The 18,129-nt window shown below is 43.1% G+C and overlaps 2 protein-coding genes across 17 annotated transcripts; one reads left to right on the top strand and one right to left on the bottom strand.

Annotated features, from left to right (window-relative positions):
* The first annotated feature begins 44 nt into the window (after positions 1-44).
* Positions 45-2,977, top strand: BBIP1 (BBSome interacting protein 1). Its single transcript, NM_001277511.4, has 3 exons — positions 45-114; positions 200-372; positions 2,495-2,977. The coding sequence occupies exons 1-2, from the start codon at positions 69-71 to the stop codon at positions 358-360; spliced, it is 207 nt and encodes a 68-aa protein (NP_001264440.1). The 5' UTR covers positions 45-68; the 3' UTR covers positions 361-372; positions 2,495-2,977.
* On the bottom strand, positions 977-18,099 carry PDCD4 (programmed cell death 4). Of its 16 annotated transcripts, none has more exons than NM_204304.2 (13): positions 17,954-18,099; positions 14,939-15,085; positions 13,718-13,813; positions 10,103-10,402; positions 9,455-9,549; positions 7,705-7,818; positions 7,243-7,464; positions 6,875-6,972; positions 5,395-5,509; positions 4,488-4,595; positions 3,373-3,483; positions 2,778-2,917; positions 977-1,711 (listed from the first exon to the last, which is right to left on the bottom strand). In NM_204304.2, exons 3-13 carry the CDS (start codon positions 13,755-13,757, stop codon positions 1,651-1,653), a joined length of 1,404 nt encoding a protein of 467 aa, NP_989635.2. In that variant the 5' UTR covers positions 13,758-13,813; positions 14,939-15,085; positions 17,954-18,099; the 3' UTR covers positions 977-1,650. The 16 variants fall into 16 exon arrangements, with proteins under 16 accessions (NP_989635.2, NP_001385031.1, NP_001385032.1 ...); NM_001398102.1 differs by having other exon boundaries at positions 10,103-10,399; NM_001398103.1 differs by having other exon boundaries at positions 14,939-15,083.
* Positions 18,100-18,129: the final 30 nt, after the last annotated feature.

Below are 18,129 nucleotides of genomic sequence, written 5' to 3'. Positions count from 1 at the left end.
CGCGGCGCACGCCGGGATTTGTGGTTCCCCGGGCAGCCCGGCGCACGCGCGTGCGGTTGGAAGCCGCCATGCCGGAGGGGAAGGGCGCGTTCCGGGAGGTGCTGCCCAAACAAGGTACGGCCGGCGGGCGGGACGCGGCCGCGGGCACCGCCGCCGGGCTGCTGACGCGCGCGCGCGCGCTGCTCTGTTTCCTCCGCAGGGCAGCTGTCGGTGGAGGACACGGCCGGCATGGTGCTGTGCAAGCCCAAGGTGCTGCCCCTCAAGTCGGTGTCGCTGGAGAAGCTGGAGCAGCTGCAGCGCGCGGCCATGGAGGCGTCGCGGCCGCCCGAGGGCACTCCGGGCCCCCAGCCGCGGCCCTAGGCGGGGCGCCAGGTACCGCCCGCGCGCCCCAGAACCTCCTTTCGTCCCGTTCTTCCCGCGCAGTTACACTGCGAACGCGGCTCCAGGAGGCGGCTTTCATCACGGAGCGCCGCGGCTGTGCCCCGGGCGGCTGCAGCGGGCCGAGCGCCTGAGGCTGCGGCGCAGCACCGAGAGGGACGGGCACAGCGGCGCTGTCACACGCTGTGACACAGACCCATCGCTCTTGAGAAAAGGCTCGTTAAGTCCGCACCGTAAATTCGTACCATTAGTTTAATTACTCCAGCCTCCAGCTGCTCCCAGGGGGCGGAGGGGCAGCGCCGAGCTCTGCTGCTCTGCGATGGCAGCGACAGAGCCCGAGGGAACGGCAGGGCAGGGGCGGGCAGGGAGAGGCTCTGCGCCCGAGGGCAGCGGGCACAGCCCTGAGCTGCTCTTAGAAACACGCTGGGTGAGCGTGGAGCCAGCAGTTGGACTCACACCGTGTGGGTCCCCTGCAGAGCTGTCCTTCATTCTGTACTTCCCACCCATTGTAACACAAAGGGCTGCTAACAGAAGTACTGTGCAGTGCATGTGCTTCAGAGATTGGAACAGCGCGAAAGCAAAAGGCAGGAAGGCCAGCTTCACAAAAAATATTTTTAATATGTTTTTACCAGAATTTTTCACGTTTCCAGTTACATAGAAAAAAGGACCGGTTTGGTACGTGCTGGCTGAACATCTACAACAGACCAGTGGAACGGGGGCGTTTGTCCCATGACCCAGCTCTTCTCTTAGGCTCCTTAAGACAAAGAAACAGCTATTTTTCCTCCCAAAGCACGGTATTTCAGCAGCAGCAACGAAGGGGATCACAGCAGCTTAACCTGACCCTTCTAGAAAGCTCTGTATAAATCAGGGGTTTTACAATGAAAACACTGTCCTTGAAAGAAACAGCGGCAGTCAGACGTGGATGCAAACATGGAATGATTGGTCATAAACATATGGCACTTACAAAAGGTAGCTTATCTGAAGGCACCGCCACAACAGTTGCTCTACTGGATGCCCCAAGAAAGAACTTTTCTTTCTGAAATTTATAAAACTATTAAAAAAAAAAAAAAAGATCTGTACCCAAAACGTGTGCTCTTAAAAAAATAGGAACTGTGCTAAGCAACTCTTAGAAATTTGGTATATCATATATGCATATACATACATACATGCACACGTGCCAAAAAGGCCTGTGTGTCTGTATATATATATATATAGAGATACCTATCTTTTTTCCCTTTCAACTTCTAAGGCTTCAGCAGTTGGTTCCAACATTCAGTAGCTTTCTGGTTTAAGCCGGCCTCCGTCTCCTTCACTCACAAATCGCTTCCTGCCCCTGTGAAAAAGCAGAAAGTACATTTTCAGCAAGCTGTTAGCATCACTGCTTCTGCTCATCTGTCACTGTGAAGAATCTTCTCTTGGTCTCGGGAGTCAAATGTGAGGTGTATGAGATTGAGCAAAATGACATTCGTGCTCACTAGTAAACTAAAGCATCTGAATCCTACATCTAGCTTATTTCTGAGAAGCTTTTCAAATTTCTGCTTCCCTTGCCTTTTAACACTGAACATTACCCACTATTCATGCTTCCAAAAGCTGCTAGCTGGAAAGCCTACAAATGACATCTTTCTACCCCAAACTGAAATACAAGCCCAAAACGCCTCTCAGTATATTCATGAGAGCTGAAGTATAACCAAGCTTTTGTCGCAGCAGTGACTTCCAGCCCTACCAAACCCACGTGTGAGTTCATATTGGGACACACACAAACTGGGAAATACCTACAGACAGCATTATCTGATGTATAAAATCAGGACTAGTTTTAGCACTGACATTCACACATCCCCCATAGGAAATGAAACTTATAGGTTGTATTCTGACCGATAATACAGAATACTGATTAGCTATAGTTAAACAATAACAGTTAAACAATACTAAAACAGCAAACACTACTATAATATATATCTCATGGTTGTCTTTTTTTTGAATCAGGTATGTAGAGCTTTTGCCACATCAATGCCTCGTTGCTTTTTGACAAAAGCATTGCAATCGCTTGTCTACTCCCAGAACTCTATTCATTCCGTTTGCAAAACTGTTTTAAAACGTGTTTTTTTTTCCCCTCCAGGTTTGTCTGCATGGATCATTAAAACTGAATCTTCCATCTCAGTACTGAGCTGCTCTCTGCCAAGCAAATGAGCAAAGCTGAGCAGAGAGGCAGAACTTCATCTGCTGCAGCAGACAGACACGCTGCCGGGGACTCCAACAGGCTTACTTTCCTCACATATGTACCCACCCTGCTCTTTCTGTTCCTCCATCTTCCCTGGTCTCTGTACCAACCTGTCATACCCACGTTATAAGATCCTGCTTCCAAACCGAGCACCAGCACCCCTTTGTAATAAAGCAAGTACCTTGAAGGACAGAGGTCTCTCAGTGGTTTGGAGATGATTCCAGCCTGAAAGCATTCCTCCACAAACCGCTCAAGCACAGAATAGGAGTGTGGCACATCCAGGTTAATATCTGGTATTTCACAGTAAACTCGTTCGTAGCCCTGTAGTTTAAGAATGCAAAGAATGATTTGGTCGTTCTACAATTACAATCTGTAAACATCTTTTTGCACTCAGAAAATGACTTTTTTTTTAATGCAACTTCATGTATTCTTTAAGCAGTTTCAACAAACTGAAAGCAGAATACCTACAAATTAGTGGCACAGCAAGGTATAATACCAGCCAGTCCCAAGAGCTGGTGTTACACAACAACACATCTATATGAATACACTAGCTGAGTATTTCAGCTTCTTAAGAAGTCAGAAATCCAGACAGTACAGAATGCATATGATAGCCTAGCTGCTAATAACACAAGGAAGGAGGATTAATTGCTCTGCCCTGTAGATAGAGGGCAGGCCACAGATCTCAATGAGAGATGCAATAAATTACAAATAGTATTTAAAAGAAACTAGAAGCTACTTAAAGATCATACCCAGCATTCTTTAAATGCCATACTTACTCTTTTCATTTGGTCCATAGTAATCACAGAAGACCTCGAGAGAGATTTCAGCAAATCCAGCATCATTTTAAAGGTCTTCTCTCCAGTTGACTCCAAAACCATCACAATTGCCTAAAACACATCATGCAAGGTTTTTAACTAAAAAGAAAACAGTGGTTCAAGTACACGTTGTGTAAGCAGATCAAAGTGCAAAAAAAGAGTGAATGTATTACTGTGCATTTTCTGGGGAGGCAAGTCCATTTGCTACAAGTAGTGTTATTATTTGAAATGAAAGTCTGATAAAAAGTTATTTGCATAAAGATAAAAGGTATTAAAAAAAAGAGAAAGGACTAGACAGAGTAAAGAGCACTGCCTAGTTTGAGGGGTACGTAACTGTATCTGCATGGTCTCTGCAGCACAGATGGCAATTAATTTTGTATCTAGGATTTTAGAAGAACTCCTAAGTTTAAAACATACCAGTCTCCACAGACCCCATCAACCAAAAGGTGTCTGCTTTCCATTTTAAAATAAGGAGTCAATTTATTGGCAAGTATTTTATAAACTTCGAGTGTTTGGCTTTCCTGGTAAACAACCATCTCAAGTACAAACCAAAACTGTCTACTAGATACAGCAAAGATCTTTCTCGTATAGACTGGTTCTGAATTATCTCTGCCTTCTACAGAGGTACTACATGGAACAATTCCACCCTGAAAAGGAAACTATAACCTAAAAAAAAAAGCGACACGCACTACTATACCCAGATGTCTGAAATCTGTTGTAACATATAACTAAAAGGAAATAAACTCCAATACAGCCTAGGGCTTTTGCTGGTATTCCTCAGCAGAAAATAAGCTAAGCTCTTATTTTTCAGGTATCAGTAATAGTCTGAACACAGCTAATTACCCAACAAACATAATGTAATTCTGGATCTTCCCAGAGGGACCAGCAGCTTACTTGTTGCACAGCATACACACAAGTGAGCACATAAACCATTAACTTCACATGAAATAATTTAGTTATTTAAATAACATCAAAACTTGCAACTGAGCTTCAAATTCCAGTTATACGCATACCCACATCAAAACAAAACCTGTTGGTATTACTGGCAGTCATTAAAGGGACTCATTTCTCCTTACTTCATATACAAGTTCATGGTGAAAATGGGGTACTTCCAGTTCCTGAAGGCAACGTTCAGCTTCCAGCAGGTCTCCAGAAAGCAAGTACTCTTTCAGCAGCATATCAATCTATTGCATTTTAAAACAAACAAAAAACCCATCACTAGTTAGATATAAGATTTAAAAGCTGTCCACTGTTTTGGTGATCTGTGATCAACCTAGTAGCAAGCTAGCTCCTGAAACCTGCAGCTAGAGTTCTAGTAAATGTAATCCAACTGACACATGAACAGCAACCTGAAAGAAAATGTAAGCCAAATACCTCTCTCTGTAGCATAATACAGATGTGCTAGCACTACAAACTTTGCTCCAAGTGATAACTGTAAGTTTATCTTCTTGCCTGAACTCTTTATCATCTGCTACACTCACAACTTAAGAGATTATAATGTTACTGTTTATTTTAAACCTTCTTCCTGCTTCGTAGCACAAATCTCTTAAGTTTCCACAGTCCTTCCTGCCTCCTTTGTTTTCAAGTTACTGCTGTGCTTTTAGTCACTGACACCAAAAAATAAAGTAATTTATTTTGTTTCATCTCTAATATTACTTCAACATTTTGCACTATCAACTCTTTAAAAGTTAAGTGCTTGAAGCTTAGCTTAAAGCAAGAATAGATGTACACTTGCAATGCAGAATATGAGCCAGAACGTTTCCTCCACTGATTACTAGGGATATATCCACCTCCATCCACAAAATGATCTACATTAATTTTCAAAACCTACTTTGTATAAAATAAAATGAAATAAGAGCATTAAAAAAAAAAACAAACCAAACACCATTTAGCTGCAGGATATGCGTATTTCTCTGCTGCATCCCAAACAAGATAAGCTTAAACAAAGAGTATACTCTGAAGAAACTTGTAGAAGTCAGCTACCTCTTTAACAAGGTGTTTCACAGACTGCTGGCCACCTCCTGAGCCCCACACATTGTCTATACGCTTTCCACCCTTTGTCACGCTCAGCAACACAGTAGCTCGGTCCAGTGCAGCTCTAGAAAGCAAGGAGAGTGTTTTAGGAAGTTAGGAAACTTCATTAAAAGACACCAGTAACATCCACAGCAACCCCCCCACCATATCTATCACTTTTCTTCAGTCAAAGTGATCCCGACTGGGAAGAGGTCACACCACCTCTACGCTCTTGGTTATACTGCACTCAAAACAGGGAACAATTCTGCAAAGGCAGTAGGCCCAAATCATCAATTCAAAGGAAAGAACAGTTTCTTTTCCAGAGATGAATTGTATCTGGATGGCTCCAAGAATGCAGCTTGGCATGTACACCTCAAAAGAAGAGGTTTGAGTTGCTTCCACGCTCAAGAGTGGCTTTTGCACTGAAATAATTTGCTATCTAAAGAACTGTGAAACTTTAGAATTCAAGCTAAAACAGCACTTCAGAAGGCAAATACGTAGTTGCAAAGAGATGACAAAACTAGAATAAGGTGAGAAAAAGAAGAAATGACAGATCCAGTTAAGTACTATCCAGCTAAAGAAGGACCAGGTATCTCCCAATCCTCATATTAACGTTAGTGAAAAAACAACTATTCACTGAGATTTAACAAGCAGCAAAGACTGGCCAAGAAATTGCAGTGGCAGCAAAACATCCCAGATGTGCAATATGCGGGCTGAAATCCTTCATACCACAGGAGAAACTTGTGTAACAGACTACCAATTTTCACAACCTTAACCCCCAAATTAAGCAGCTAAGCAGTGGCCTTCTTCCTAGAAATATGCAGCTTTAATCGTAACAAATGGAACTTTTATAAGCTTTAGGAGTTCAGCACCTCATTATCCCAGTCTGAAACACTTATGGGAGAACAAACAATAAAAAAACCATGGCCAGTTATTACAATGTCTCTTCTCTCGGACATTCTTTCAAACGTCCCACCCCGAAACTGAAAACATGTATTGATGAATATAGTGCCACAGTCTAGGAAAACACACTGCACAAACTTGAAATCTTTATGAGGCAAAACATTCAATCCCTTGTGTATTTCACAACATCTTTACAGCAGCTGTCCTGACACTATTACTCATTAGTCACATTAAAGCTTTTTCTAAAGACAAAACCTTTCATAACCACTTCTTTTTTCAGCTCAGGCTCCCCATTCAAACTTAGGTGGGACAACAAACCTGACAAACTGACCAAAAACGTATCAATATGTTTTGAAGGCGCTTCCAGTGTTCCTTAGCTGACCTGAGCTAATCTGGGTTTTGTTGTTATTGCAGACTGTGCATTTCTGATGGCTTGAAATTAGAAATGAACTCAGAGAACCAAATGGTTTATCCCCAAGTCCCAGATTCCTGATTTTCTTAGGCATTTGCAATAGAAAACCATAGCTATAGACTGCAAGAAACGTACCGAGCTTGGATGCAATCCACAGTGCCTTTGTAGCCATCTATGTAAGTACTGCTCAAAATCCCATCTCCAACAGCTCTTGCAATAAACTGGCCCACCAACTACAACAAAACAGAAGCATTTTGAAGTAAAAGTTGAATCTGAAAACAGTTTTAAGCAGACAAATATAATACGCTTGTTTTTCATATTTTATTTATTTTTATCTCAAAGTAAAAGCATAGCCTGGGAAACTGGATGCAGGGCTTCCAAACAGGAGGACGCTCCATAGCTATTTTTCAAAACACAGTCTTACTTTATTTTGCTTGATTAACTTTAGGCACAATTTAAAAGGAAAAACTTTTGATGACCAACATAAAAATCTGCCAATATACCTGTGGTGCCCTGGGAGAATCCAACACCAAATCAGGTAGATCTTTAAGCAGTTTGTCAAATGACTTTTCCACATCAGTTTTGCTTACTACTGTCCCACAAAGGTCGGAGATAAGCTTAGATGTCATCTCCCTGTGACTAGCCTTCCCCTCTAATGCCAAGGAAACAGCCAGCACTGGCACACTGTATTTCATTTCACCGAGGTTTAAATCCTTCAGCATCTCCTAAAATAAAATTTGTAAAACAAAACAGATTAAGATCTCACCATTTTAATGTTATAGAAATATATGTTATTAAGAAATATTTACACAATTACATATATGCTTCTGCCTATGTAATGAATATAACTGCTTAGGTTTTCCTATATACATTTCTGGTGAACACTCATTTGCAGCGAGCACTTGGGACTCACTTGTGCACAGTAAGTTTGCCCCCTAAATTAAGTGTAAAGGCACACGACATACCGAAACCTCGTTAGTATCTCCATGTTCAAAATACTCCTGTATGATCGGTGTTAAAGTTTTTTCAAATGCTCTTTCATCCAGAGGTAAAACTACTGTTTCATAGACACAATTCTCCTATTTCAAAAGGAAACAAAAAACAAAGACTTTTGTAAAGAAGTGTTAACAGCATCAGAACACAATCTACACCTCTAATGCTTTAGTTCTCATAGTCAGTATTCCACCACAAAATATCAGATTATGTCTCTATGGTTGAAGTGTGGACAGTGCTGGCTAAACGTCATACTTCTTGTATTTTGAGGTTAGTGTTACTGAATTCACCGTTTGGTGACAGTAAATACTCTATACTCTGCTCCTAGCATTCTTCTGACACCGTGTGAACACAGAATCAAGTACCCCGGCACTCAAGGGAGGGTGACAGAAACTCCTATCCCAGCCCAGCACAGTTATCAGTTCCACAAGATTAAACTTTTAGCAACCCTCCCCCTGCAACCGACACTTCAAACCGTCACTGCCAGCAAGCCTCCTTGTTTGCCCTCTTCCCTAGAGGGCCTTTGTGATCAGACAGGTGACAGCACGTACAGATCTGACGGACAGAGAAAAACACTTCCAGAATATCTGTAAACCATGCTATTCCCTAAGATTAAAACATTACACAGCAACTGGTCCTGAAGAGTTCCAGCACTGCCATGACTCCCCACTATGATTCAGTTCCTCAGAGACTACAGAACATTTGGAGCAATATTACAGATTGCTGCAGTCTCAAAGAAATTTCCAACTAATACTTACAGAAAAGAAATATTCTAGGATCAAGAATTACAGTAGGAGTCCAAAAGCCTATTCTTCTATCGTATCACTTTGTTTACAATCTTAGAAAAACTAAGCAGGCAGGAGTTTAGTGCTGTTCTCAATTTTCATACAAACTTATTTTATGCAATCAACTTCATTTTCAGTAGTTATCTCTGCTAATCTGTAATGAATTGGTGGAAGAAGTGATTCTGAAAAAAGGTTCTGACATACCCACAAACCATCCTATCAGCAGCTATGGCTACAATAAAAAGCTGCAGCTCAAAGGACACCACCATCACTCTGCTGTTGATACACAGGCATTATTTATGGTCTCACAAATACATTTGTTACAGCAACATCAGTAATCTGTGTCTATAATCTCAGAGATTTAATCTGATAAAAAATTTATTGAGGAAATGTCGCTGTAAGGCAGAATCTTTCACAATATATCCTAAATAAATACATGTAAATAAACAGAAAATCCAGGTCCTCAACTTCACTTTAACTGTTTGTACCAAGAAGATACAAGATATTGTATCCGCAGTGCTGGGGATGCAAAGAAGAGAGAAATCCCTAGAAGATAATGTCATGAGCTAAACTCCCAACTGCAGTCTGTGTTGCACTTTAACGTGGTGCCTGCCTGCAACTCAGAGCAGCGCTGCAACATTCACCTCCGTGAGAACCAGCAAGGAAAGAACACACCTGGGAAAAGCACACAGTCTAGTCAGGCACAGAAGGAGGACTTGGGTGTAAGACCTGTGCATGCTATATACTGCAACACTTCTACACCAGTCATCTTTAAGTCAGTAATCCATTCTTAAACCAAAAACAACGAGCGCTTAATACAGCTGGTCAAACATCCATATAATTTGTGAGGCTGAACATTTATTAATATGAGCATCACAGTAATTTTAATTAATATAAAATCAAAACAAGCACTGAGCAAAGAAGTTTGTTTGCCTACCTGGTCATCATCATAATTAGGATCCTTAATATCTACTTCTTCCACATCATACACTTGACCTGGTGTTCCCCAGACTCCCTTACCACCTGCTCCACCTGGCAAAATAGAGAACTGTGAGCAACTAAGCAAGGACAGACAGTTTACAAACGAGACTTTGAACTCAACCCAACATTCTTTCACACACAGGTGCACTTGCAGCCACTGACTGTGGCAACGTATGCTGAAAATGGCAGAAGTGACTGTATGGCATGTTCAGCAACTAGTTTTTTCATCACTTTCCATTAAGATATTAGAAGTAGTGTGCACAGAAGTGCACAAGAATTACTGAAGGTTGAAACAACTGTATTTTTAAATATAGTCAAGCCTTCAGTTTACATTAGTAACAGTTCTGTGAACCACTTGACCACAACAGTTCAAGCCTGTGTATTCAATTTACTAACAGAAGATACTTAAAGTCTGAAGTTACTTAACAATACACACATTTTCTTCCTGGTAAGATTCCACTTACTATTAACTCCTATCGCCACTACCTAAGAACAAAATGGCTGCACAATGACTGTGGGTTGTGAATACAATTCCCAGTAAAAACACCACTACACTCCGGACAGAATCTTTATCACGGTACTCTCATCACCAAATTACACCAACCTTTCTTTGGAAGACCTCTTCCTTTCCCAGAGCGGGAGCGCCTGTCCAGGACTTTCCCCTTCGGGCTTGTTGGTACAACCAGCCCAGCCTTCTGCGTCTCTCCATTCTCACTAACAGAGTCTCCTCTCCCAGAATCTCTAGAAGAATTCTTCCTCAACCGCCTCTTGGCTTTAGCATTTATTTTGGCTTCAGTAATTGAAGTTGCAGGAATCCAATTGCCATTGATTTCAGTCTTTCGTTCCTCAGACCCACCATTTTCTTCATCACCGGAAAACAGAGCATCACTCAGATTCTCGACTTCTTAAAAAAAAAAGACAAAGTGAAATATCTCTTATTGTTTTGAGCTGTTTTATGTTAAAGTACCAAAACACGCTGCATTTAAAATGGATAACAACATTATATAGTACTCTTATTTCCAACAGATAAATGGTGATGTTTTATTTAGATGTGTCTGCACATCACAGTAATAAGGAGTTCCTTATCCCCCTACACATACTACCCACAATCTAAACAGAGCTTATGTTAATAGTTGGAAAGCAAATGAATAAACCATTTATGAATAGGTAAACCACAGAAAACTCCACCCTTGTTAAACAATTTATCAGAATTCCACAGTGCACAAGGTCTATGTGACTAGTTATCACTCCACCCACTCAGCGCTTGTTTTGGAAAAAAACAACTGTCAATGCAGTGTATTTTATAAGAACTCAATGACATTAACTGAATAGTCACCAAAGTGACTTTTTAATTAACTTCCTAAATCATCAACCAACATTCCTCTCGTACGAGGAATTTCAAACATAGCTCACCGTCTGGAAAATCAACGACTTAGACACACAAGAACGTGTGTATGAGATTGCTTTAATTTCTGTTTTTGAAGTTAAGAAAGAAGGAAAAAAAAGCAGTTGAATACAAAACTTGGAGAGTTTGAAAGCAAAGACTCAGAATACATAAAGTATTCTGAAACAACATGATCTCACTTCCCTAGGGATTGTTCCTTATTGTCTGCTAAGTCAAGACTGTTTCTAAAAGTCACCACAGTTTATTCCTCACTGCAGTCTTATGTAAGAGGTAACTAACTAGCTTTGTCTCCTTTTAAAACACCCTCTGTAGAATGAAAAAATCCCTCTCACAACACTCATAAATGTTTCAGAGCACTGAGGAGTGCAATAATGTCACTCCTTTGTGAAGTCAGATCCAAATTTTATACGTGTATTAAGGTCTTGTTTCACAAAGAATCTTCCCACACAAACTCTATGGATCAGCAGAATGTTTTAAGTGACAAAGCCTTTGTAATTTCTTCATCTTCCTCAACTCATGAAGATGAAAAATACATAATAATAAAGAAAAGCAATTGAGGACCTGTTTTACATTCCAGTTAGCACGCTGGGAGCCCTCGCAAATTAGAAGACACATACAAAGGCAACAACCTAAGCTCTGTTACGCAGTCTCCTTCTCTTGCAATCAGTAGGCTCACAAATATAACTTACAGGCCCAGCTCAAGGGTGTACACCGATGAGACACACAGGAGCTGCTTTTCCAGCTGCGCCAAACCTGCTTCACAGAAAGGTTCACAGCCATAAACCCAGAATATGGGGAATATTTTAAGCTGCAATTTGAACTAAGCTGAATATATTACTTTACCATTCCAATACACTCTAATTAAAAATGTCCACTTGACAATAGCTCTCAGAACTGTACTTTTTTGTTTCAAAACAGGCTCATGAAAATGGGTTTTGAAAGCAAAGTACACTAATAAAACATTTCCAACCTCAAAGTGTTTGCCCATATCAAAGAGGATACTACACTACAAAATGATGACAGCGTGATGCAACTGCCTCCTTCATGATCAAAGAACCACCATTTAGGTGTTGGAGTACACAGATGTGAATGCCATAGCTGAACAATAATGCAGTCACTCCTGTATAAGCTTCATCTTCCCACTCAATACTCCCACAAAAGTATTCCCTTTAAGCTTGCAGCAAGCTAAAAAGAGAAAAACCACGCACCCTGTACAGAAAAGCATCCCCACAACAAGCATCCTCAGTTTGTTTAATACTTTAATACTACAAAGCAAGATTTGCATAAAACTAGCACAGGGCAAAAAAGCAAAACTAAAGAGAACAGGTTTCCCTCCATGAATTGCCCAAAGAGCTCTCCTCAGACCCAGCTCATCTCAGATAACTGAACTAGAACTCTAAGCCCAGCCCAGCCCAACCTCCCATTCATTTCTCCAGTTTAGACTGCACACTTCACTCATCACTTAATTCTCCCTCAGTTTTCAAAGGAAATGGTAATCGATTAATGAACAGAAGCCACTCCTTGCTCTGACTCCCCAGGAAAAAAGGGAGGCTACAGCACAGTCTCCACACACCCTCCTGATCTCGGGTTTGAGACTAAATGAAATCCTTCACAGCCTATGTGACTTAAAATTGCACACTGTATTATATTTATTTATTATTTAATATAGTACTACACAACTTGGAGCTGCAGCCTCTTTCTTCACAACACTGGGACCTACTGCTCCTCCACTATTAGTTACCTCATTACTCTGGAGAAAACAGATTACTGTTATACTAATTTTGAATACTTTTATTTTTTAAAAATCGTTTTTTATAAAATGCATCCATCAAATGATGTGCATTTTTTCAACTTTTCATTTTTGCATCATATCACATACACACAGACATACAAGCAAGAACATGTCCTCTACACTTTAAGGCTTTGCTTGCCATGTACTAAAGTTATCCAAACTGTTCTTGTTAATCTACTATTAAGCCTAGCAGACAGTTAAAATCTGTGGTGCTCCGCAGCACCAAGAAGAATGTTCAGCAAGTACTTCCCTACCCACAAATTTCATCTGATCAAATTAGATCAGTTTAGATATCTCACAGCTTCTCCTCCACTACCCAAATGTAATCCTAAAATACTGAAAAGCAACGCACTACAGTGAACTACCTCTGGTTTAAAGTGAAGAGTTCATAGGAAGAGTGATACAACTTCAGCTGTGTCACACACCACCTTAACCTGTACGTATTTTTTTCTAAAAATAATTTTAGAACTACAAAAAATCACTGGTATAGAAAGGTCAGTGCAGACCATCACAACACGAAATTGCACTAATTGGACTAAGCATAATATAACACTTTTTATATGGATGAAGTTATCGATTTCAAGACAGCATAACATGCATTCAGTAATGCTTTCCCACTGCAGCTCACTTTAGCCAAGCCTGTCTTCTAATCTTAAGCTAGACAGAAAGGTAAGGCTGAACCTGTACTTCTTAAATATACCTTCATCCTGCACTTATGAATTTATTTTTGTCTTCAAATTTGCACTAATGAAATACCATACAAGGAGTCCAGGGTCACTATTCAGTAATTTATTAGAGAAATGTTAAATGTATGATTGCTTTTAAAGAAGGTTCAAAATGAACGTAATCAAGCAGGATACTGTAATACATACATAGACGAAATAACAATTCTGTAAATATGTGATGAAGATTTATATAAGTAGTATTATTAAAAAATTAACAAGAAATGCAACTTACAACAGAGAACAGCTCTGGTCAGATAAGCAATTTTAGGTAAAAAGAATACCAAATACATTACTTACCTACTGTGCTAATGTAAACATGCTGCTTTTCTATTTCCATAGCTGCTGAACAGAACTGGCAATGAAATGTAGTCTTAACGTTTTTCCCTTCAAGGCCTAAACAAAAATGGAGAAGCTTAGGGGGAAGAAAAGCACTAGACTAAATCCTAAAGGAATAAAGAGCTGCAAAGGCTTCACCCACAAAAAAAAAAAAGAAAAGTTTTTAAAGTTATAATTAACTACCAGTATCCACTGAAAAATTCCTGGGAAGGTAAAAGATGTAACATGAGAAAGCACCACCCTTAAGCACATCTATTTAAGCCTTGATGTCTTAGCACTTGTCAGTTCTGCTGCTTATAAAGGTGGAACCAGAATAAAAGCCACTGCATTTAAGATAAAAACCCTCCATATGCAGCCTTCTTAAGTTGATAAGTCACCTCTATCAACTCAAGACTGTTCACTTCTGCAGAGCAGTTATCTATATAAGCATACATTAATGTTGTAATTGCATCCATAAGACAAACAGTCCCCAGGTTGAACTATACTGATAAAATGATACCACTTTATCAAGTTCAGACAAACCTTTAGAAAACAAAGACAGTTTTAATTCCTCCCTTGAGGAACACGGTTTTTATATTTTACACTATGTCGATGTACAGCTGTCAAAGTTTCACATGCTTCTGTGCCAATCAGCAAGGGATACAGTCCAACACTTCTTTTTTTCTGTCACTCTCTTCCTAGCAGCTGCTATTCTACAAATGACCACAGGTAACTGCAAAAGATCACCATCCATCTTTATGTACACAAAATTAGTGCAGCCTCATGATTCCCCACACACCTTTTTACCTGCGAGATTTTCACTAATCCGTCTGTAGCACTGCAAATATCACTGCTATGTGTCCATCTCACAAGAATTCAGTGGCACTTCTTTCCCTTTCTTACCTTTTCCCGCCTTGAAAACTGCTTACAGTTGAGCTGTCAGATTGTGACACCAAACGACATCCCTCCCTTCCGCTTTTCTTTCCTTGTTTTCCCCTCTTATGCCTACTTTCCTACCACAGAACTATTAACTGCTCATGATTCATCACAGACCGTTGAAAATAAAGTAACCGTTTCAGGGCACAGCACTGAGCTCTCATGATCTGGTTATTTCTCAACATCTGCCTCAACAGTTAACAACTTATTGGACTAAGAAGTCCTCCCCAGCCCACAGTTTTTTAAGTAGATACACTCCTGACTTACCTCAACCGATCATTCAGGAGTTCCCAGCGTTCCCAGTCACTGCTGGTTGCAAGCCTTCTTGTGCAGACTTCAGTCTAACCGGAGCAAATTACCTCGTAAGAACAGTTTTGCCCTTCCTAGTGGAATGTTCCATCTGTTGGTCCACCTCTTGTAAAAAGCAGACAAAACACAAAGCCTCCGTTAAATAGCAACCAAGAGGAAGGCATTCACCATCAGTAACAAAGCTCTCGCTTTGAGGCATACTTTTTCCTCACGGAGCCCTAACTGAAACCCTCCACATATGGCAGCGTAACAGTCAGCACAGCCCCCATATGCCGTGCCGCCGGGACGCAGCACCCCGCTTTGTCTGTAACTAGGACGTGGAATAACCGAGCTGCACCATCCCCGTTGCCATGCCGACCGTGAGCCGTCCTCAGCCCCGCAATGCCTCCTCCCAGCCCGGGCTCTGCCCTGCTCCATTTCCAGCACGTCTGTTTGATCACCGTACGGATAAAATCCGTTTACATCTTACTGAGTTACGCCACACGGAGCCGCTCAGCACCTCCCTCCCGCGCAAAACGCCCTCACGGCGCTCACACGGCTGCGGCCGCCTGAGGCACCGCTGCGGGCCCGCCCCGCGCCGCAGGCCCAGCGCCGCCACAACGCGCAGCGCCGCGGCCCGCGCCGCCTCACGGCCGCCCGCCGCCCCCTGAGGGGTTACCTCAGCGATGGGTCCGGGGAGCCACTCCTCACCGCGGCGCAGCCCGGCCCCGGACACCCGGCGGGCAGCCTGCCGAGCCCCCTCACGCCGAGGCGGGACCGTTACCGCCGGCGGCTCGGCTCGGTTCGGCTCCGCTCGGCTCGGCCCGGCCCGGCCCCGCCCCCAGGCCGCGCGCGCCCGTCTGTGCTTGTTTTTGTTTTCTTCCCCCCAGCGACACGGCCGAGAGCGGCGCCTCCGATTGGCTGACTCCCACCCGCCGCAGCAGCCAATCGGCGGGCAAAAGGAGCGGCGGGTGGGTGGGGCATCGCCCCACTGGAAAGGAAAGGGACGGCGGGGGGGGGAAACCATCTCGGCCTCGTCGGCGTGGGGGCGGGAAGGGCCGCTCGTGTGGAGAGCGGGCTGGGGGGGGGGGGGGTGCTCAGTGGGGTTCTTTGTGTAGCTGCATCCATTGCCTACCCAGGCTGCTTGCACAGGGCTTGGCCGCTCAGTAGCGCGTACTCCCACTGTGAAAAATCAATATTTGTTTTGTGTTAAACAAAACCACGAGAAAACTGGTCTATCACGTCGTTTCCACGTTGCTAACGGGGGAGGGGGAAGGTTCAGGCCCTTTTTGCTTCACACGGCCCCTCTCTGCCCCCTCCTCTGTGCGGGCGTCCCAGGTGGGCAGGGGCTGCCTAGGTGCACCACAGCCGGTGGATTTTCGGAGGGTCTGTCAGGAAAAGCTGCTAACACACGTTCCTCTGGATGGATAACCAAGCCGTGTGTACCCATCCGCTGCCTCCCAGATTTTCTACTTCAGATTAGTTTGCACTAACCCTGTTTATTCTACACACAGTGCCTAAGGCCAGGCACCTGATTACAGGTGACAGCCTGTTTTATTGTCAAGCTCTGCCTCCGCTCAGCCCCTCCTAAAAACACCGTGAGCCGTTGTTCTCCCTTTGCAGTTTGTTCCTCCTGAGAGCCCAGCAACCTTCAGTGCCCTGAGCAGCCATTCTGCCTCAGTGCTTGCGCACCGCAAGGTTCTTCAGCTGCCAGCGAGGGAATTACAACATTACGACTTGACTTTTGTTGTTTTTGGGTTTTTTACATATTATTCCAGTGTACTTCTACCCCAAACCAGACTGAACTGCAGCCAAACTTCCCTTGTGTAAGAGCTGCTGAGTTCACTTATTGGCCCAGCTCGGCATGAATCATCAGAAGGAAGTTTAAGAACCAAAACAACAGCGATCTTTTAAAGGACCGTGCGCCGTGATTGCTGTACTTTTAGTGATAAACACTTCCCCCACCAGACACGATGGAAAGAAAATCTTTCTTGTTTGTGGTGACTCTGGGTTCCAGCCATGTTCCAGGCAGGACAGCTTAGCATGCTCACACAAGCCTTTCTTCACATAAGGATCAGCCTCAAAAGATTTTGTTTCTCTCATCAATCGAAAAATAATTCCTAATTTTCTCTTTGCACCTTCGCTGCAAAGCATGCGATGCTACAGCATCATCACTGAGATGAAAATAGAATCTATCCATTAACAAAGACTGTGGAATTCAGCTTCCCCACAGCAAGACAGCAGAGGAACTGAAAGAGATTCTGCAGTGAGGAGAGGTGACGGAAAGAGCGGTGATACGGTAACAGGAACCAGCACGAGGGAAGATGCAACCAAATACCCCCTCAGTGCATCCTGCCCCTTGCTACGACCTGTTCTATAGCATTCTGTAAAACTGCTGGAGGATTTTCTGGTAAAATTTAGGGCTGGATCATTTCCAAGGCCCCCAAAAAGCTGTCTGATTAAATCAAAAGAAGAGGAAAGCTCCTGAACCAACCAGCATACCTCCAGACAAGGAAACGGTGTGTTTTTCCTTTCTTCTGCTGCCTGTCTCTACTAGCAGCCTGGTTATCAACCACTGAAAATCTTGTCTAGATTTGACAGTACAGACTTTCTGATTTCTAAAACACTGTCATCACCTGAAAAAGGACCAATGTGCACGCACGATTACTTGTATCCTCCTGTTGTATCAAGCAGACTACTCAAGATATCACCATTTTGCCTTTTTTGCCTCAAAACCTTAATGTTAAAAAGACATAGTCCATCACATATTAATCTCCAGGCTGTAGGGAGCAGCTTGCTCCTTCCCTGCTTCCCTCCCTGGCTGTATGAACAGCACTCGATCCCCATAAAAACAAGAGGGCGGAATCCCAATCCCCCCTTCCCATCGACCACTCAAACTCAGGAAAACAAGAAAAAGAAAAAAAACCAAACCCAGTTCCTGGGCAGTGCCCAGCTCCCACACGAGCTGCAGTGTCTGCCTGCAGCCCAGGTTACCTGCACTGGGAGCTCCGCTGTGCCACGCCGTCCCTCGCCACGCAGGAACTGCGGGGATTCCTTCCCCTCCTGCCCTCCCACCTGGAGCAAACTGCTGGGAGAGAGGCGAACAGGTCACTTCCCAGCTCTCTTCCTCCCTTAGCGCTGGCTGGCTTGTTTTCAAACTCTCCCCTCCC

This window comes from Gallus gallus, chromosome 6 (genome assembly GCF_016699485.2).
Source record: "Gallus gallus isolate bGalGal1 chromosome 6, bGalGal1.mat.broiler.GRCg7b, whole genome shotgun sequence".
NCBI classification, from domain to species: domain Eukaryota; kingdom Metazoa; phylum Chordata; class Aves; order Galliformes; family Phasianidae; genus Gallus; species Gallus gallus.
The sequence above is the reverse complement of the archived record's forward strand: the minus strand, read 5'-3'. Positions and strand labels throughout refer to the sequence as shown.

Coding starts and splice junctions, on each gene's coding strand:
- BBIP1 (NM_001277511.4), top strand. CDS start 69: ATGCCGGAGGGGAAGGGCGCGTTCCGGGAGGTGCTGCCCAAACAAG. Junction 115..199: donor GGAGGTGCTGCCCAAACAAG/GTACGGCCGGCG, acceptor TTTCCTCCGCAG/GGCAGCTGTCGGTGGAGGAC.
- PDCD4 (NM_204304.2), bottom strand. CDS start 13,757: ATGGAAATAGAAAAGCAGCATGTTTACATTAGCACAGTAG. Junction 10,403..13,717: donor TGTTTACATTAGCACAGTAG/GTAAGTAATGTA, acceptor TTTTTTTTTAAG/AAGTCGAGAATCTGAGTGAT. Junction 9,550..10,102: donor AAGAGGTCTTCCAAAGAAAG/GTTGGTGTAATT, acceptor CTATTTTGCCAG/GTGGAGCAGGTGGTAAGGGA.